Source organism: Eulemur rufifrons, chromosome 29, assembly GCF_041146395.1.
Source record: "Eulemur rufifrons isolate Redbay chromosome 29, OSU_ERuf_1, whole genome shotgun sequence".
Classification (NCBI taxonomy): Eukaryota; Metazoa; Chordata; class Mammalia; order Primates; family Lemuridae; genus Eulemur; species Eulemur rufifrons.
This window is the reverse complement of record NC_091011.1, coordinates 15,653,032-15,674,963: the sequence shown is the minus strand read 5'-3', so window position 1 is coordinate 15,674,963 and position 21,932 is coordinate 15,653,032. Positions and strand designations below refer to the sequence as shown.

Here is a 21,932-nt window from a genome sequence, read left to right as displayed (position 1 = left end):
GCATTCTGTATGTACCAATTTAAGTTTTTCACCCAAAATTCATAGACAAAATTGTCTACTCAACATTAAGACCAAACTGCACATAATTTAATCTTTCTTTGAAAATTAAGAAGCTTATTTTGTGATCTCCCTGAAACTCAGGAGTTTCATTATGATTTCAACTTGTACTGCATGAAAGAAATGTGAACATGGCAGTTGACAGATGGCCTGAGAACGTTGTACCAATGGGCAGCGTCTGTACTGGCAGTTTTGTGAAAGTGTTCCCTAAGAGCTCTTCTAACTTCAGGAGTGGAGGGAAAAGAAAACCCACAATATGAACTCTTCTCACTTTAGGTAGTCAAGCTAAAAACAAGGAAAGAGTGTTCTCTAGACACATACCGTTACTCACCTCACATACACTATAAAAACATAGAAAACACACAAAAAACATAGAAAAGGTCAAGACCAACTTGAATTTTAAATCCCATGGTGGTAATCTGGGATAAGACAGGGTTTCTCTTTAGGCTGATGAATGAGAATTTTTTTTTCTCCTTAAAAAGAAAATCACTATTGTCTTTTAGGAGAGAGATAAAGGCAAAAGACATAAAGTAATAAAATGGATTTTCATTTCTTAAAAAAATGTTCTAGGTCAACAGAATTACTGTAGAACTAGTTATGTCAAATTTGGTTATAAATGAATAAAGAAACCAATAAGATAAGGATATCACACTAATGAAAAAAGAATTATTAAATTTCTGTCCTTCTTGATGTTTCCTCTGATAATTAGTATTTTCTTCTTCATCAGATGATATAAACTCTAGGCAAATTCCCAAAGGAATTAAGTAATAAAATATATTTTGAAGGAAAGACAGAAAGAGGGAAGAAGGAAAGGAAAGAAAGAAGAGAGAGTGAGACAGAATGAAGAAAATAAAGAAGAAAGTAAAAGAGGCATTTCTGGAAGAGCTTCCAGGATTTGAATTAAGTATGGCATTAATTTTTTTCCACCAAGTCTTAGTCTTGGCAGGTTTCTGCTAAAACGCAGGCATTTCATGGATGTGGGAACTGGTGATGGAAAATGAATTATTATACACCACAATTGTTGTACTTGAGAGAAACTATATGGGGAAAAAAATAACACCCTAGAATAAATACAAATGAAATTCATGTATCGAAACCAATACTGTGAAAATAGTTTAACTGTTTCTTGAATTTATATCTAGTCATTAACCTAAATGCAGATTTTAGTTCAAGCCACACTTCTGCCTCATGGTCAGAAGGCCTGAAAACCTGTGGTGTGGAAAATTGGCAGGAAGAAGAATATTGAATTGGTCTCCATGAAAAAACAGATTTTGGCAGCATAACCTCCTCCCCGAGCAGGTCTCTCTCCCCCTCTCTCTTTCTCCCTCTCTGCTTCGCTCTTGTCCCGGGAAAGAGGCCAAGGGAAGGCCATATAGTAGCTAAAATAGCAAGCAGATGTCAACTTGACCATTTATCAAAGGACCTTTCTCATTGGCCTTGAATTCCATTGTAAGGATGAACCCCACAAAATGACCCAGCCCTAGATTTGCCCCCTGAGAGCTTAGAGGCTGTAGATTTCCACTTCTGCCAGCTTTGGTTTCCTTCTTCCCTCAAAGAAAGAAGTGGGATGGGACACCAACCTCACCTAATGACTTTAAAAGAAAGTGCAATTCATTGATAGAGATTCTGAGATCTATTCCTCTCTTCCTTCTACCCTTACCCTGTTTTATTCCCCTATTTGCCTGGTTACTTAAAGGAAAGTAGAAAGTGCCTCAGAGTTTTATTTAGTCTAGAGGACAAAATCCAGAGACTTCTCCAAAATCATTCCTCTACCTGGGAAGATCCCAATAGCCCACCTCAGCCCTTGAGTTCAGGCTCATTCCCTCCTGGGGTAGCCCTAAACCCAGGCTCCATGAAGCAGCCCAGCTGGTGGTGGAGAACATTTTCCTTCCAGCTGTGTTTCCATCCTCCCCCAAACCCCAGAGCTTCTGCTGGAATGTTCACCAGGCCCCGCCGACGGGTTCCAGGCCCTTTGCATGAGCGAACTGAGGCGAGAACTACCTCCCCTGAGTCAATGTTGTGTCCGTGTGCTATGCCTGTGCCTCTTGGTGGTTTTCACAGTGATCTTTTCTCTCTTTGCAGCTGGTTAATAATCCACTAGCAAGTCAGGCTGCAGCGGCTGCAGCAGCCATGAGCTCCATAGCAAGCTCACAGGCCTTTGGCAATGCCCTCTCCAGTCTTCAGGGGGTCACAGGTCAACTAGTTACTAATGCACAAGGACAGGTGAGTGGGAGATGGGAATAAGAGTGAATTTTTATGGCAGATTGAACTCGGAAAGGAAATGAATTTCTTTTGCATGACAGTGATATGTAACTGCATCTATTCCAGGCAAATAAATAATGTTTACTAGCAATGTCAAGAATAGGAGAAGGGTTGGGAGGTGTTTCTATATTTTAAAGGCAAGATTTTTTTTTTCCTTCCTCTAGAATGTCAAAGTTTTATTTTGTTTTTATTTCTATAGATGACTCATGTTATGATCTTAATTAAAGAGGTTACCTTCCATTACCAGGGCATTCTTTTTAAAGAAAAAAAAAGTTAAATTTTAAAAATAAAATTTCAGTTTTGCTTTTTTATTTTTCACTTTTTTTAAACTTGGATAATGGGGGAAACTGGTCTGTTTCCTTCCTTAACTGCTATTAGATTTCTAAATTAGTCTTACTAAAGCCAATTTCTGAATGTACGGGAAGGTGATAAAAAAGTCTTATAAAAGCAACAAAGAGAAAAGGGTGAGTTAGAATGAAGCCAATTGCAAGTCGGCCCCAGGGCCCGCCCTTGCTGACTGTCCCGGAAGCTGGGCGGTCTCATGCTCGCTTGTAAATTTACTTCAGTTTGTCAGGGCCAGTAAACCTTCTTTATGTCATGAGAGAGGTCCGTCCCCTCCCACTGCTAATGCGCCCACATCATGGTCACCAAGATACTGACAGAGCTTCAGACAACCCAAAAGCTGCATAAAAGCAAGGAAGAGATGAAACTGACGCTGTCAGGGATACCTTCCCGTGGAAGGCCTGACCCAGAGCCCAGCCTCAGTGGTTAGGCCACTTGGTTCTCTGATGTGGCTGTTTGTGATCACGAAACACAAGGGAGTAGGACCTGGCATGCTCACAAGGATTTTTCCTCCCAGAGTTATTTATTTAGTAGCAGTGTGTTTACCTACTCCAGGCTGGGCCTGCTCTGTGCAGAGCAGTAATTGCCATGTCTTGAACCCTGTTTTTATTTTACATAAAGAGTAAACAAAGATGCATTATAAGCTAAACCGTCTCCGTCTACATCCCAGGGAAAAAAAGCTGACCTTGTTTTATTTCCTGGGTGGGTGCAGGATTGTCCCGTCAGAACCCCGAGGGCTGAACGATGGAGCTTGTCAAAGAGAGGCCCCGTGTAATGAATCATCTTATCACAGGTGCACACCACACATATTAAAGGAGGGCTGTATGAACACCGTGCCCTCTACAGTAACCTTTCAATGTCTGCTTTAACCCTTGTTCCAATCCCTTTTCATCAAAGCATCATTTTATGCAGCCGGCTCTAAATGGAGGCTCTCAAAAGCCTATTAAGATTTCTGGAGGGATGGGGTACTGGTGTGGAGGAAAAGTTGGTTTTAATATCTATAACTCACACTCACATCAGGTTGGTCCCAGAAGCTGCTTCCTAGAGCTGTGTCCAGATATAGAACACCCTGCTTCACCCCTGCCAGGCGAGTGGCCCTTGAGATGTAAATTGCAAGAGTTCAAGATAGAAACCATATCCACAAACGGGTATTACCCTCTGATTTTTCTGTTCCAACATCCAAGTACAATGCACTACTATGCCCAACCACTGGAATATTTGTGATGGAAAAAATGCTGTATTATATAGAAGAAATCATTAGGAGTTTATTCTTTGGATGATTTAATGGCTGATTGTTTTGCCAGTTACAAATTCTCAGGGGCTACAGTTACAACCTTTGCTTTGTTTGGCTTTTACCAGCCTCCAATCCCAGGACTAGCTCTCCCAGCCTGTAAGTATCCACAAGAAAATGGTCTTCGAAGTAGAAGATTGATTGGTACTGTGTATACGTTGAATAAGAGTTGACTTTACTTAAAAATTTTTTGTTTTAGAAACTGTGTTATGATAGTTTATTGGATATAGTACACAAATCTCCTAAGATGAAAAAAAAAAACTATGTTCACAGAGAAATCAAGAATGCCCACTCATGAAATCTCATCTGAGTTTTAACACACATGTCCAATGATGTTACATCCTTCTCCTAGTGCAGAAAGAGTCCAAGAGTCAAAATACTCACATTTCCAGTAGACAAATTGGCCACAGTCATGTAGCTCTGTGATTTTTTTTTAATCTTTGGAATATAAACACAGTCATCATCCCAGAAAAAGGTACGTGTCCTTCATTGGTGGGCATAGAGATACTTGTTTGGGCCTTATGAAATGGTGTTGAACTCCCTATGGTCAAATTACACCAAGAGAAGACAGGCAAAAATGATTTGTTGTTTTTGTGCGTGTATGTGTGTATTTCTTTGGCTTGTGTTAGCGTGGTACAGAAGGGAAGAATACATTGGAATCAGGTTAATACAATTAGCCTTGCTCAAAATATCACATAAAGTAGTATTACTATACCCAACCCATTTTAAATTCCTTAAAAATCTCCATAGAGCTTTCCCAGAAAAGATACAAAGAGAAAACTCTTAATATGTTTAGAGATTCCTTCATTTGAGTTCTTGACATCAACTATTCTTTACATTTGAAAGTTCACACAGGGATAATGACATTAAAATCTCAACCTAAGTTTAAAAAGCACATTTTACTCCACTAATAGTTGGTGAGGTTAGGTCTGCCGAGATGGCCTCAAGCGGGAGCATTCTATCATCAGAAATGCCCTGACCCTCACTCCCCATCTGCTAAGACTCTTGGCTACTTGGAAACAAAAGACAGGATTGCCCAGTAGTTAAGAGCCCCAACTTTGAATTCAGACCTACCTGGGATTGGATTTAGGCTTCACCTCTTTCTAGTTTTATGACCTTGGGGCAATGACGTAACCTACCTAAGCCACAGTCTTGTTTTTAATGATCAAATGGAACCTATGTGAGGGGCTCCAAGACACAACGTGGCCGCAGAGCCTGTCGTACCAGCAGCCTGTGCCCGTGGCGCACATTCACGGGTGAGAGGTCCTAGGTATTCCTCCTTGGCTGGGCAGATGCCCACTCCACGTAGGAAACATGCCAGAATCTTCCTTTAGGCTCCTGGCCTTCAGCTCTCAACAGAAGAAATTCCACCTCCTGAGACTTGCACTTCTGCTTCCCTGTCTTGGAATCTTTGTTTGCATTACCTGGATCTCAGTAAATTTAAAGAGATGGGAAACTCTATATATTGAAGGACTTTTTTTCTTGCATCTTTTTTTTTCCCCAAACAGTATTTATGAGCAAATATGGAGGAAAAACTTCAGTCATTTTTATGCCTTCTAACCTTGCCTATTCATGTGCCATTAAGTGAAAGGACAGACACTATTCCATAGAGCTATTAATTTTTATCAGAAATACTACATTGTAAAGTCACAAAGCATATATCTTACCCAGGGATGTTAGTCTTTTAAAATTATATCATACCCAACTTTCTCTCTGAGATGGGAAGGTAGCAAGTGTCCTCCTATAGTTAGTAGTCACAAAATTAATAATGGCTATGGCGTTTCTGAGAAGAACATCCTAGTTCTCTCTACTTCCTGGATCTGGAACTTGTGCAAGCGTGGAAGGTAGGCAATGGAATGAGTGCTGGCTATGAACTTGTGTAAACTCCAGGTCAGCCAATAACTAGCCCTGTGACCTTGAGCAAATTACTTGAGCCCTCTAATCCTCAGTTTTGCCAACTATAAAATGAGGATAATAAAATCTAAGCCCCTAGGTTGTAAAGCTTAAATGAGATGGTGTGTGGGAAAAGCCTACCACAGTGCCTGAGTACACAGTTAAAGACCCATTTAGTGGTTGCCATAATTATCATCATCTCATCGTGGTTCAGAGTTTTGTCTAGCATTTTCTGGAAACCTATATTTGGTTTGGATATTCAGCAAGAGGCAGTACGGTGTACAGGCAAAGAGAAAGTGTTCTGGGGCCAGACTGCCATTCACCAACTGTGAGACCTTGGGCGATTTCCTTATCTTCTCTGTGCCTCAATTTCTTCATCTGAAAAATGGGGATAATATGGCACCAAGCTCCTAGGATTAAAGTGCTTAGAATGGGGTCAGGCACGTAGTCAGCACTCAACAATGCTATCACTCAATAAATGCTACCTGTGAATCAAGGTGGTGTTTTCACTTCGTAACTGTGCACACAAATCCACGCTAAAGTCTGTGTATGTATGAGGAATTTGAGAATGTGAGAATCTTAGCAGTAGGACATTAAGTTATTTTAGGGAAATCTCATCCTTAACCTGGGGTGGTGGTGGGAATATAAGAGTGCATGTTTGTGCTCCTAACACTCATTCAGTGGGTATGTTCAGGGTTTGGCAAGTAGATTTACCACTGATCTGCTATAGAATTGGCTTCCCTTGTGCCCTTGGCAATATCTCCTTATTGGTGTTATTGCAGAAAAGTAAAAGCAAATGAAATTTTATTTTATCCTGGGGCTAAGAAAGCATTTTACATTTTAACTGAAGTTCAGAATGTTTCCTGATGAAATTAAGTACTGAATCACTTTGAAATTTTCTTAAGTGGCAGCCAGTAAAGTCAAAGACCCTCCCTTTGGTCTTTAAAAAGCCAGTCAGAGGTTGGGGGGGGGGGGGGGGGCGTGTGGAAATCAACAAAACAACATTGCATTTTTTAATGTATAAGAAGAAGAAAAAAGTAAGGAGACTTGCCCATTCGGGTTACCCAAGAACTCACACACCATCATATGATGCTGAGCAGAGCTGGTTCAGTGAGATGACAGGATTAACAGTAGCAGTGTAGGATAGGAGATGCCTCCTAAAATGATCACAAGGCTGTGATAAAAAGACAATCTACTGATTCTAACAGTAGCCTGTGGATTGTGGTCTAGAGGATACACCACTGGTTGTACAAAACCACTGATTGTAACTCGCCTCTGTTCAGCAGCTCCGGGCTGGATGGAGAGGCAGGGACACCACCAGCACCCTGTATGTGCGCATCAACTGGAAGACCATTCCATTATCATCACTTTCAAATGTGATTAAAAATACATACCTAAGAATTGAAGAAACATGATGCTCAATGGGGATATTACTCTGAATTGTAATAATAAGCTAAATAACATCTCCCAAGGGCAATGGAGTACTTACGAGCATGGATTTTAGCTGGAACATAAACATCATTTATTAGCTGCTCTAGCCTTGGATAAGTTATATAATTTCCGGCCGGGCGCGGTGGCTCACGCCTGTAATCCTAGCACTCTGGGAGGCCGAGGCGGGTGGATCGCTCGAGGTCAGGAGTTCGAGACCAGCCTGAGCAAGAGTGAGACCCCGTCTCTACTAAAAATAGAAAGAAATTATATGGACAACTAAAATATATATATACAAAAAATTAGCCGGGCATGGTGGCACATGCCTGTAGTCCCAGCTACTCGGGAGGCTGAGGCAGTAGGATCGCTTAAGCCCAGGAGTTTGAGGTTGCTGTGAGCTAGACTGACGCCACGGCACTCACTCTAGCCCAGGCAACAGAGTGAGACTCTGTCTCAAAAAAAAAAAAAAGTTATATAATTTCCTGGGCCTCTGTTTCCTCATCAGTAAAATGACAATGATCAGACTTCCCACATATATTTGTTGTGGAGTTAAATGTGATAATATTAATAGCAGGAAAAGTGCTTAGCATAGTGCATTTGATAAATTATAGCTATTCTTTTTAGGCTGAAAAACCAGCAATTGACCCCCAACTGTTGGTTGCTAAAGTAATTTAGCACATAATTTAAATAGAAGGATGAGTATCTTTTAGAGCAAATCACTACAAAATGAAAGAAGATAAAGTTATACTAAATGCAAATCTCAGTCAAAGGATTGAAATATAATGAATTTATTCAATAAGCGTCTATTGAGCCCCTCTGTTGGTTTTATTAGGTCTGCTTAGAAGAACTAACAAAGCCATAGCTGCACACATTTATAAAACTATTTTCAAACACCATGGAAAAGAAATAGTGTGTAATTCTGACCATGCGACTAAAGAAATGAGGTGCATTAGACACAACCAGCCAAGGCCAATTGATCAGGAATTTAGGGAGTTTTACATATATTCTTTTATTTCATTTAAAGAATGAAACACATTAAATGTACAGAAAATAATTTTTTTTACAAAAAAATACAAAGACACCCTTGTTTACCTAGATATTGACATTTTTTCCCTATTAGCTTCAATTCTCTTGCTTATTTTTAAAAGAAACAAAACATTACAGACACAGCTGAGGCCTTAACCACCTCTTCTCCCATTCCCAAGGTGATTACTAGGATAAATTACTAGAATATTTTACAAAATATTGATTGGAAAAGCAGGATACAAAATGATATGTACAGAATGATGCCATATTTAAATACAAAAAAGCAGTAGAATATATTGTTTAGACATTTTGCATAAATAAGAATCAAACATATTTTGTTGAAAATCCAGAGTTGGTATCTGTAAATTCAGAGTTGGTGTCTGTATGTTTTCGTACAAATATTATGAACAGAGCAGTCTATTTATACCATACGCTTGATTAATGGTTTGGGCCATGTTTTATAAACCCAAAATCATAACAGTCTGACAAAAGATTTTATTTTCTCATTTGCAATGTCATTATGGAAAGTTTTTTTTTTAAAGGTGTAAAAATTAAATCACATTGAGTAAACTATATTTCAAGTAGTGTTTGATTTTTTTTTTTTTTTTGTTAGAATAACATTTTTGAAATCAGCTCTTTTTAGAGACTGGGAAATATATGTTCATGGGATTAGTAACATTATAAGAATTTTACCCTGGCTTCATCTGAGTTATAAAGATAAAACAATAAACAACCTCAATCTTTCTACTAACGTATCAAATTTCCCCTTTGAGCCCAGTTGAGAGCTTTATTTCCTCATTTCAGGAGAGGCAGTTGCGTTAATGCAGTGTCTCCCAAAGCGTGAGCCTCGGAAAAAGAAAAAAAAAAAAACACGAGCCCGCAAACGAGGGTTCCCGGGTCGGACGCGCGGGGCAGCGCCACGCAGCCGTCTTGCGCGGGACGGTGACCGTGAGGGTCGTTGCCTCGAGTGGAGCCGGCGGGCGGCCGCCCCACCCTGCGTCAGCCCCGGCACCCCCTTTAACTTTCTTCACCCCGTTTCCCCTTTTCACATTCGCCCGCTTTAGAAAATGCTGCAGGAAGCAATTAACACTCATTCCCATCCACTTTTTTTTAATGGAAAATAATAATTTAAATTAGAAAAGAGTCTCTTCCAAGGGGGGTTTGCTTTGCACCGGGGATGCAGTCTTGCGGGCGCACACTTACACATCACTTTTGCAGACATAAAAGATCTCAAACTGTTCCCCAAACTCCCGGGGACTCTGGTAATATGCAAACCCAGGGCAAATTACGGCGGGGCAGTCCGCGCCCGGGCTGGAGTGGCGCTCCTGCGATGACCGGCCGGAGGTGGCGAGGAGTGACTGGGGGGCGCTCGTGGTCCTGAGGGCTGAGGCCCTCTCCGTGGTAAATGGCACTGTTGAGCCCCGGAGCACAGTGTCCCCGCGGGCGACCCACTTGCTGGGAGGCTCCTGCTGCCACGCGGGACGTACTGGCTCTCAGAGCCGGCCAGCGCCAACGGCAGATGCCCAGCGCTGTCCCCCGCTAGAACCTCAGATTGTTCAGCGGGGACCTTCGCTGCTTTGCCAAAGGTCGCCCCTCCCTCCCCATCCCGAGCCACTCCCCACCCCCATTTCTGAAACGGAAGGATCATCGGCCCAAAGAGCTGATCAACTTAAACTGAAAATAAAGCCCTCTCTGAACTCTTTCTTTCTACCCTCCTTCCCCAGCAAAACTCAGCAGTACAACCCGTTGTGGACAATAAAAGGGGTGGGCAGGAATAGACAGTTTTTTTGTTGTTGTTGTTGAGACAGAGTCTCACTTTGTTGCCCAGGCTAGAGTGAGTGCCGTGGCGTCAGCTTAGCTCACAGCAACCTCAGACTCCTCGGCTTAAGCGATCCTACTGCCTCAGCCTCCCGAGTAGCTGGGACTACAGGCATGCGCCACTATGCCCGGCTAATTTTTTCTATATAGATTTTTAGTTGTCCATATAATGTCGTTCTATTTTTAGTAGAGACGGGGTCTCGCTCAGGCTGGTCTCGAACTCCTGACCTTGAGCAATCCACCCGCCTCGGCCTCCCAGAGTGCTAGGATTACAGGCGTGAGCCACCGCGCCCGGCCAGGAATAGACAGTTTTAAAAAAAAAAAACGTCTAGTTTGGGGGATTCCCCTGCGGTAGAGCCAGAGAGGACCGAGGTCTCTCTCACCTACAGCAGAACTGTTGTGCTGTCACTTTTTTTTCTTTGGTTGCTACAGCATTTCGGTTTTTTTTTAATTCTTTATCCATGAGTATTTCATTTTCCTGAGAACAGGGAAATGTCTTCTTGTGTAGTCTCCTGGATCAAGACTGTTGACACATCATTTCTGTCTAAAGAATAGCAGAGGGGCCAATTAACTAATGAAGCAACTTAATTAACAGTTATAATTCTAAACAGGTAATAAGTTACAAGATGCAGTTTACAAACAGCTCCCTCAGAACTAGTCAGAGCTAGTCTGACTTCTTGGATCTTTGTTTCCGGAGAATAGTCTGCATTCTAATTAATGCAGCCTTATGGCAAAACACTATCACTAACTAATGTTCACGTGGCTCATTTCAGCATGCAAAGCTCTATAACTGGATTAAATTCTTAGAGGAGAATAGCTGAATGTTCCTTCAGGCAAAATGACTTCTAGAAAAGAACAATGAAAACAATATCTCCCATACACTGAGCCTTCACCCTAGGGCTGGTATCATCTGTGATCCTACTGGAGAAGTTCATAGTAGCTTTGATTATCCCAGCTGTGCAAATGAGCAAACTCAAGGTGTCGAGGTGTTGAGAGTTAAGTGACTCCCTGGCTTAACATCTTTTGTAAGTACAGAACTGAGATTTGAGCTCAAAGTCCACACCCGTCTTCCATACCACCCTGATTTTCTTGGGTTCAAGGACTTGGTTCATTTCCTGGGTGCTCCATAGACATGTCACAAACTCTGGAATCTTTATTTCTCCATCTGCAAATGGGAACTGTACTTCATGCCCTGTAAACCACACAGAGTTCTCTTAAAGGGGTGTGTGTGTGTGTGTGTGTGTGTGTGCGTGTGTAGTAAAAACTGTAAAGAGATATAAACCTTACCAAGTTTACAGGGTATTTTAATTTGTATCCTCACCATTATTCTTTTTGCTGATCAAAGGAACTGGAGAAGTAGATTTAGGGAAGTCTCTAAAACAATCAGACATTCTTGAAAAATCTGTATCAGATCTCCACTTTGTCTTGCCAGAGAAAATCACCGCAAGGTGTCAGAGCCTGGAGGACCACAGGTCCCCTACCTTCCAGCCAGGCAACCCAGCCATGGGGAAAGAAGTGCATGGTGGCAGTCACCAAAGTGAACCTCCCAGAGCTCAATAGGAAATCCTACCCCAGTGAATCTGCTGTCGGGCTTTGTGGTAGCAACACACAGCAAAATGATGTTAGAATTGATGAAGCTCCCACTGTGGCAAGGCCCCGTACATTTCTAGATCCTTCCCTTTGAGAGCTGCCCCTCTAATGAGGTAAGCCCTTCTAAAGAAAAAGACATATATCCAATACTGTGTTTTAACTCTAAGAAACCAATGATTTTAAGCTGCACTTAAAGTTACACCATGGATTTTTTTTGTGAGGAGGGGAGAAAATACTATCACATTAAACAAATATATCCATTGTTAGAGGTAGCCTAATTTACAAATGTTAAAAATATTTTAAAAAGTTATAAATGAAGTGTTATAATTCAGGGGGATGTTATAATTGAGGAAATATGTTATGTATTTGATAATCTTCTTAACAAAATCCAGTAGCAGAAAGACTCTACACTGGCTGTTGATGACTGCTACCTTTTTAGTATCTAGTAAAACGTCAGGGATGGGAGTAGAAACTATTTATGTCTCAGTTTTTCCAACTAGAGAATGAAAATTAAACTTGATTTGATTCCTGGGGTGGCAAGGAAAGGCAGGAAGTCCTGAATTTTGATTTAGCATACCTAAAACATCATCTATTTCTACAAAATATTTTTATAGTGAAGCAGAGCATTATCAGAGAGGGGAACATTAAATTCACATTGAGACACATTCAACCTCAAATAAACATTCAGTGTATCATTTACTACACATATGCCCAATAATACACCCAACTTTCTTATTGGCCTGTGAGTTGTTGGCATGGTGAATAGTCTTAAAGATGCCATCAACTCATGGGACCAATAAGAAAGAAATAAGAAATATTAATAGATCAGAGATAGGTAGAAATGGAAAAGTCACAACTCAGAACAAAGAGAGGAGGCAGGTTCAAGGTCAAATGTACAGAAGTAGGCCTTTGAAGTACCCAGTTAAATGTAGGGCATTAGCCAAAGGACACTTCTCCAAATTGCCATTTATCTCACCAACTAACCTCTTCTACATTGTATATCTGATGACATAGTTAGATCCTGAGAAGATGTCATAAGATGGAGAGTTCAGAATACTACAGTAAAGTCAAGATGTAATACAGCTTTATACTTATAAGTAAATGGTATTAAGCAACACACAGATACACAAACAGGAAAAAAAATGTTGCACACTCCCTAGATCAGACACTTGGCAATAGATATTCACAATAATCCAATCTTATTGGAGTAACAGAGGTGAACGGTGCAAATGTCATGTGCTCACATGGAAGGCAGCCCAGGATAAACAACATGGGCTTTCAAATCAGACAGGCAGGGTCTGCATCTAACTCCATCCCCAGGCAGATCTTCAACCCCTGGTGAGGCATCTAATCTTCCCCAGCTATAGTTTTCTCTTCCATGAATTGACACCAACATCTTCCTTTCAGGGTTGTTAGGAGGATTAGTATTAACAGCAATAATAAAATTAATAAATCACTGCCACTGAGTACTATGTGCCAAGCAGTGGAACTTGATATGTCATGTCACTTCCTCCTTACCACCACCACACAAGATGGTTTATCCCCATTGTACAGATTAAGAAACTTCCAAGATCACCCAGCTAGAAATGGCAGGATTTACACTCAGTTTTGTCTGATATCAGAGATTGCTCTTCACCACTGTGCTCTAATAATAATTTAAAACATTTTCTTGGCCGGGCGCGGTGGCTCACGCCTGTAATCCTAGCACTCTGGGAGGCCGAGGCGGGTGGATTGCTCAAGGTCAGGAGTTCGAGACCAGCCTGAGCGAGACCCCGTCTCTACTAAAAATAGAAAGACATTATATGGACACCTAAAAATCTATATAGAAAAAATTAGCCGGGCATAGTGGCGCATGCCTGTAGTCCCAGCTACTCGGGAGGCTGAGGCAGTAGGATCGCTTAAGCCGAGGAGTCTGAGGTTGCTGTGAGCTAAGCTGACGCCACGGCACTCACTCTAGCCTGGGCAACAAAGTGAGACTCTGTCTCAACAAAAAAAAAAATAAAATAAAAAAAAAAATAAATAAAACATTTTCTTTTGTTCGCTGATGTATCCCAAGTGGCTACAAAAGCACCTGGCACATAGTAAGCATAAGTATAGTAATACAATCTGTGGCCCGAATGGAGTATATCATATATGCTAATATGCTAGTCAATGGGCGTTTGCATGAATCCATCATTGCATTTCATTCTCACAATGATTTTGCACCATTACCTCTAATTTATAGATGAGGAACTGGAGGCTCAGAAAAGTTACCCAGCTTTCCAGAGCCACACAGTTAGTGCCTGATAGAGCCTGGGTTGGCACCCAGATCTGGCTGCCTCAAAGCACAGCTATCCTCTGACACAAAGCTGCTTTCAGCCTAACATGCACAAGTGCCTAATGCAGTGCCTGCCGTATAATAGTCATTTCATATATTTTTTTAATCTACTTTGGGTGGCTGATCTAAAGTGGGGCCTATTTAATGTATTGAAGTTTTATGTGGAAATGCTTTTAAGTGGGCCATCTAGCATTACTATATCTGATGAAGACGGCAATTGTCTATTTAGTTAACTTTCTTCAAATTTTTTGTTAACAATGAACACTTCAGGGATGTTGTAAAGAGTAAAAGTAATAAAAGATGCTCTGCCCCTCCCACCTTGATCCCTTGACCACGTATGTCTTGAAATACATGGTCCAGCATCTCCACCATGCAGACAGGACCAGGGTGATGATTGTGAGTCAGTGGCCCACACCATTAGTAACCAGGTAAGCTGGACAATCTTGTTTCCTCCAGATTATCCTCAGCAGCAGGCTAGATGGTGTCTAGCTCACCTCCATAACATGAGTATATGGCTTCTGGACACAATAGCATTCACTTTTCTCCAGAACAAAATATGGTACTTTATTTAATCAAAAGACAGGGCCCCAGATATAATACCTGTTTGTCTCACTTAACCACTGCTGATTTCCCCTGATGCTCTGGAATAAAAACATTCCCCTCTGCCTTCAGTAAATCTGCAAGTGATGTTAGCAAGCTATCCCAGATAACCGCAGGATGAGATAAGTGATATACACAGCCAGAAAAACAGAAATCTGTTCTAAATTCACAGGGAATTTGAGAATTTGATTGTAAATTTAAAGTGGAAGCCTTTTTGCCAGGCATGGTGGCGTGTGCCTGCAGTCCTAGCTACTTGGGAGGCAGAGGTAGGAAGATTGCTTGATCCCAGGGGTTCGAGGCCAGCCTGGGCAACATAGCAAGACTTGCTTCCTAAAAATAATAATAAATGTGAGCATCTTCTCAGTGTCATTGGGTTATGAAAGAATTATTTAGGTTTACATAAAGGGTAACTAACATCTTTGAGAGAAAGGATGATTATGTTTAAAATATGATACGTTACTTAAATGGGTATACAAAAGGCAGTGGCATAGTGTGCTACTCAGGACTCTGAGAACCCATTTTAATTTTTGAGGTGACCAAATCATAGACATTTTAAAATATTTAAAAAGCAGAGTTTCTACCTCTCTCAAATCACATGGAGATGAGATAGTAGAAATGAGGATAGTATCTAAGGTTTTGCATATCTAGACTTGTTCCTGCAATCCAGAACCTCGATGACTCAGAAAGTACTAAGAATTTGTCCTTCTCAGAAACCAAATCTGATACTACAAACATTGCTAGACAAGCTCCAATTTTTTTAGAAAGGTTAGGTAGATCATTTTTGAACTCTAAGTTATTAAGTTAATGGTTTTGTAACTAGATAGCTCAAGTGTTTTTCAATGTAAGTATCACTATACCAGTGTCTCCATTATTTAATAATGTATATGTCTAGTTTGTGAATGATTTTATCTGCCAAGACTGTGAGACATGTTCCCGATAAGGCTATACTTCAAAAATAACTTTTGAAATTAAAATTTCCAAAAATGCATCCTACTGGCATAAATTCAAAAAGTATTGAACTTAAAACAAGACAGTCAAAAAATCACGACATCAGTGGTTTTTTAGCAATGATAAATCACATTTCCCAGGACCAAATTTGAAGTACTGGAGTATTTAAGTATATTCTTCTTTTGAGGAACATTTAAATCAGGAATCAGAAAACTATGAGAAACAACAATTTGAAGAGTATATCCAGCCCTCTTTGCTTACATGTATCAAAAACTGCCTGATCAGTAAGGATAAGGGTACAGATTGATCACCTAGAAATGGGGATGCGATTTTATGAGAAAAACTCATCAGCATAATTCTAATGAATTATGGTTTTTGTTGTGAGAAATGAGAGATTCTGTGGCCTCATCCTAAACTACATTAAAAAAACATTACTAACAGGAAATTGAAAAAGTAATATATGTTGGAGTGATGAGGACAACTTTTTTTCTGATTGAACAGATAGATAAATATTCCATGCAAGTATCAAAATACATTTAATTTTGCTGTAACAATGGATATTCTCTTCACAAAAAGCATATGAATCATCCTGGACTCATGAAACGGGGTGGTGATAAACAGATGCATCTTTAATGGCACTTGGTGTGGCTTCATTCTCCACCCTTTTTTTTTCTTAGAGGCTTTTTTTGTTGTTTTTCCTAATTTAAATTCAGCTTTACAGCCTGAATGCACTCACTGAGTACAAACACAGCACTAGGAGATGCTAAATATGTATAGTACTTTCTTGAGCAATTGCCAATCATTTTCTTCATCAATTCCCATTGCTCCAAAGAATTTAGAATATTGAAAATCACTGATTCCCAATTTAGTTGTTGTTTTGGTTTTGGTTTTTTTGCTATCATTGCTGTAGCTCTTTTTTCATCTCATTTGGGAAGAAATATAAAATAAACAGTTCTTAGGTCCAGGGCTTTATTTAGGAATGTTTACTAAGGCTTCTAAGGACCAAGGCTGACTCAAACTAAAAGATGTTCTCCCAAGCAATAAATAACTTTAATCTGATTTATTCACTTAATCTGGCATCAACAGGCAGAAGCAGAAATACTTCTGCAAATTCTAGGTTTTTTTGCTGGTATTAAAACTTAAAGTCTTAGGCAAAGCCACATAAAGGTTCACAAAGTTGGTCTTTCTGCAAAATGATGGCTTCACCACAGTTGTGATTCTCTTCTGAGGAGGAAAAAATGTTTTAACAATTCCACAGTGTTGGCAGCTGCAGAGAAAATGAAAAGAACTTATAGTTTAATTTGTAGCCATTGGGGAAAAGAGGAAAGAATGATGAAAAGAAATGTTTCCTGTTCATCCTTAAGAATTTGTCTTTGTTTTCTGGTACATGGAACATTCTTAAACTTTCTAGTGGACAAATGTAATGAAAATATAAAATCACTAAGGAGAATTGGAAATTGAAGCATTAGATCATATTTACAAATATTTTCATTTCCTCCCACTGAATAAGTAATATTTAAATAAATAAATAAAGTGGAAAAAAAGAATAAATAATGTGAGAAGCTACAAATTGAAACTAAGGCTACAATAGCTCGAAGGAATTTGCTTTTATGAGACATTGCACTTGCCCCTTTTATAAATAACTGCGGATCGAAATGTGCATTTATCTTTATTCCAATTACTATTCTACAGATAGGAAAATTAAAATAAACTCATAGATCGGGGAGCTTTTTGAGAGCATGGTGGAGTTGAGCCACTGTTTACCAAGCTAGAAATTCATAGGATTCTTGTGACAGAATCAAGGTGTGCAGAGGTTATTACTGCAATGTGGCTGCGGGGGAGGAGCGTTGTGCTCTGCAAAGTTAAAGGCGTTCTCCCCCATGTGTCGGTCATTTCCACTCTCCAGTAGGAAACCAGTAGTTTCAGTTTATGTGCTTGGAGACCAGAGATCCCAATGGATCTACTCCCCACCTACTCCCTATAAAGTAACCCAGTCCTGATTGTTACCTGACTTCTACCGACATTTTAGCCATCTTTTTTCTTACAGAATGGTTTAAAAGTGAAATTCAGAATAGTCAGATGCTTCTCAGACTCCTGGGATCTAGAACAGCCCCTGGCATATAGTAGGCATTCAGTAAGTAGAATGCAATACAATCCATCTATCTAACTAAACACACTTGTGCCCCCTAAGTCCATGGAAATAAGAAAAAAAAGTAGAATGCAGAAGTGAATTTTCAATGATACTGGCCTTCTTCAAAGATTAAAAAAAAAAAAACCTACCACTTTCAAGAGAGAATAAACACCTATTTCAAGGAAGGGTGAACTCAGCTGTCCAGCAACACATCTGAGCATGTAAACAATTAGTTTTCAAAAAGCAGGACCTCGGGAGATCACCTAAAGTCATTGACAATTCCAGCAGTTTCCGAGAGGAAAGAGAAGAAAAGAGCCCGTAGGACTCTTGTCCACAGCGAGATTTTAGGTTTATGTAAATTGCTGCCATGTTGACTGTCCTGCCAACAGGGGAGCCTTGGAGTTCTTCTTCATTGGTGGGTTGCTGGTGCCATAGCAGAATGATGTTTACAGATATTTTCCAATGTTTAATCCAAAAGAAAAGGTTTACACAAACTCAGATGACTGGGTGATTTCCCAGTCTTCTACAGTGGGAACAAGTACAGTGTGGCATGGCCCAGTGCTGGCACACAGAAGGCCCTCGGAAAGGATTTGCTGAGTGAGTAAGTGAGTGAATATGTGAGTGATGAGTTTGTGCATGGGTAAATGCATGGATAAAACAAACTTGTAGTTTTGAAGCCATTACGTAATAAAGCAAAGGAGTTCTGCTGATGAAAATGCTGCAAATGTCTATATTATCTAACCATGTAGACATACTTTTATTATGTAAAATATTAATATTTGTACAAACATAACCAAACTCCTACACTCAAATCCTTTGAGTATATGTTAACCATAAGCAATTGATTTCCAGGAGGAAGACAGGTATGGAACCAAATGGCAAGTTCTCCATCCATTTCCAAAAGAATCCCTCCAAATTCCACTTCCTTTGCCCAAAGAAAATTGCATATAGTGCTGACAGTCTTGCTTATTTGGCCCTTCTGGGAGAACTACTTTGTATCACTATTTCTCCCCAACCATAGATGATTATGACTGTCTTAGTCCCATTCAGACTGTTAAACAGAATACCATAGACTGGATGGCTTATAAACAACAGAAATTTATTTCACACACTTCCGGAAGCTGAGAAGTTCAAGATCAAGGTGCCAGCAGATTCAGGATCTAGTGAGAGTCTGTTTCCTGATTTATAGATGTCCATCTTCTCACTGTGTCCTCACATTACAGAAGGGGTCAGAGGGCTCTCTGGGGTCTCTTTTGTAAGACCACTAATCCCATTTGACCTAATCACTGTCCAACATCTTCATCTCCAAATACCAACACATTGGGGATTAGGTTTCAACATATGAATTTTGTGGGGGACATAAAACTTTCAGTCTATAGCAATGCCCAGTGAACCTTGTCAATAGCTAGAGAGAACATTTTGCAAAACTGCATCTCCTGGTTTCATTGTGCCATCTTCCAGTTATTCAGGGCAGTAAAAGGAACACAGCACCATAGACAAATCAAGAACCTGTAAATAATCTAGAACTTCCCAGTATGTTTTTCATTATAGAAGATAAATAATTCACATATAACTTTAAAACTTACATTGATGGTGGGCATCTATACTGTGTTCAAGAAAAGAATACATTTCCTGGACACTGATTGCTGCTCATCAATCACTCCAGAAACAGACCACGAAGGCAGTTATGATGACTTCTCACTTCATTCTCATCTCAATGCCATATCATCCTGTGTATTTAATTTAATCTTTTGATTATATGATGAATCAAATCTTTTTTTCTATCAGTGTTTCCCAATGCTTGAGTGGGAACCCAAACAAAAGAGAAAATAGCAAATCTCACAATTATAGTAAAATATGTAAGTACAGATATTATGCCGCAGCTTAAAATAAAAAAATTTAAGGAAAAACAAACAAAACAAAACACCTGCCTCCAGAGGGTAGCCTGTGCCAGATTCAGTTGTAGTATTATTGCAGTAGCAACTGTCAACGGCTCAGAACTAGGACGAGGCTGCTAACTTCATTTTGCTGAAGAATCCAAGAAAGATTCAGGTCTAATAAGGATGATCATTATATCAATTGAGTTGACTCTTACCTGGGAGGCCTGTCAGGTCCCTGAGATGTGGAGTTTCTTCTGCAAAGTTTGCTGCTAATGAGATGCATAACTAGGGTTCAGGCCGTGCTCTATAAGCAAATTGTTCCTGTAAAGCAACTTTGGAATTGACATTATTCATCCTGTCTTACATCAAGACCCGGTAGGATCCCTTCACCTTGCCTCATCATTGGTAATTGGAAAACATAGGCAGACACTTTAGATTTCTTCTTCTCCACCAACTAAACAAACTGTGTTTGGGAGTTCAGAGTTTAAGTAAAGACAAGAGAGGAAATGAAGACCCACAAAAGCACATCTTTGTAATGCCTTATAAATACTGCTGATTACTAATGAGAATAACCTTGCTAATATAATCGTCAAATGACCGTGTCAACATTTCTCCTGACTCTTCCCACTTTTTCTTAGATACATCATCACTATTGTCTCCTTGGGTAGGCACTGGCTTTCCCTATTATAGTTTTAAGGTTTTTCAGAAGCTTCAGAGGAACTTCAGCAACTAACACAATTGAATAGTATACATGTTTAAGTCAGGGGAAATGTCAACAATCGGTATTATAAATAGCAGCCACTGCTTCTCGGAAATAAACTGGATTCATAGTTTATGGGGAAATGTGCATATTCTACTCGCAATTTTAAATTCCCTACCTCTGGCAGCTTGTTAAATTCTCCCTTCCTGCCTTCCTTTCTCCACTACATTTTAAGCATTTTTAGTTGACAAAGTCCTCACTTCGTGACCCATGAAATGTCCTTTTTGAGCGTTAGTGACTTCACGTGTGTGGATAGGGCAGTCCCTTCCAATCTTTTCAGTGATGATGGTCCTTCCTCTGCCCCTGCACAAAAGCTCAGATTCTTGTTTCTTGACTTCTCCAGGCATCTCAAGTAACACAATCTTCTGTGGTCACTTTAAATTGCAAATAAGATTCCCAGTTTCCCCACCACAGTCAAAACTGCAAACTAACTTAAAACACCACTAGCAGCAGCAGCAGCAGCAGCGGCAGCGGCCCCCATCTGGTTCCTCCTTCCTGCGGTGAGGAAGGGTAGCTCCACACCTCTTCTTTTCCCTGTCAGGATGAGTCTCCTTTCCCGGCTTGCTAAATGCTGTCTCTGGCTGGTCAGGTTGAGGAGGGAGAGCAGAGATAGAGGGATAAGCACGGCCCCAGCCCTCTGCTGGCCCAGAGAGCAGATGGCTTCCTGCTTTCTGGGCCAGCAGATGGCTCAAGCCAATTCTTGGGGGCACGTTCATGAGTTCTTCTGAAGCCCAGTTGGGACCTTCCAGTGGCACGTTGCTATGGGCAATGTGTTTTCTTCCAGCTGCCCACTTCCCTCTCAGAGCTTGGTTTTCTCTAGATCTACTTCTCAAAGCTTTCTCTGGTGCTGTCCCCTTAACCATTCCCCAGAGAGTCCTCTGGGACAGGATTTTAAATGGCTCAGACTCATGATATTGAGTCCAGAGAAACACTCAAACATCCTTGTCCCTGCTATCAGTGGGAGCATAGCTAGTGCCAATGCCTGTCTCTCTCCCTCCCCTTTCTCCTCCTCCTCCTCCTTCTTCTTCCTCTTTCTCTCTCTCTCTCTCTCTCTCTCTCTCTCGGTCTTCACCCACTCTCTCCCCCTCTCTCTTTCCTTTCTCTCCCTGTCTTTTTCTCTCTTCTCTCTCCTCAGCTCAAAAGCCATAGGCTCTCACTTTTCCATTCCTCAGGACTATGTCCCCCAAACTTGAGGGGATAGTATTTATCCAGCCACTTTCATTAACCTCAAGATAAAGAGAAAACTCTCCATGTCCCACCCCTGGGAGGGAGGAAGACACACACAATTTCAAGCATTCTCTGTGTCTACCCTCATTGTGAAGGTCTGAGTTCTAGAATTGTTGGACTGGTTTCCAGTAACTTCTGTAAACGAAGCTATGGTTAGTCCCTCCTTTGGAATGTGGCACCTGTTGAATCTTGGTGTCTCCATGGAAACGTCTAACTTAGCATTCTGTCATAAAACAAAAAGATTTAATTATTTTTCGTGATAAGCTACTGTCTTCTATTCTTCATGGTAAACTATTTTTATGATGAAATTAAAACATGCAGAAGAATTCAAAAGAGCTTTTCCAACTCAGTTCAAATGCCCT

General features: G+C 40.5%; 1 protein-coding gene across 2 annotated transcripts in view; it reads left to right on the top strand.

Annotated features, from left to right (window-relative positions):
* Positions 1-21,932, top strand: part of POU6F2 (POU class 6 homeobox 2) — a 434,582-nt gene that overhangs the window by 381,390 nt on the left and 31,260 nt on the right. For both annotated transcript variants that reach the window (XM_069462202.1, XM_069462203.1), the window contains one exon: positions 2,140-2,280. In XM_069462202.1, the coding sequence (XP_069318303.1) occupies positions 2,140-2,280 (141 nt within the window). The remainder of the gene's footprint in view (positions 1-2,139; positions 2,281-21,932) is intronic.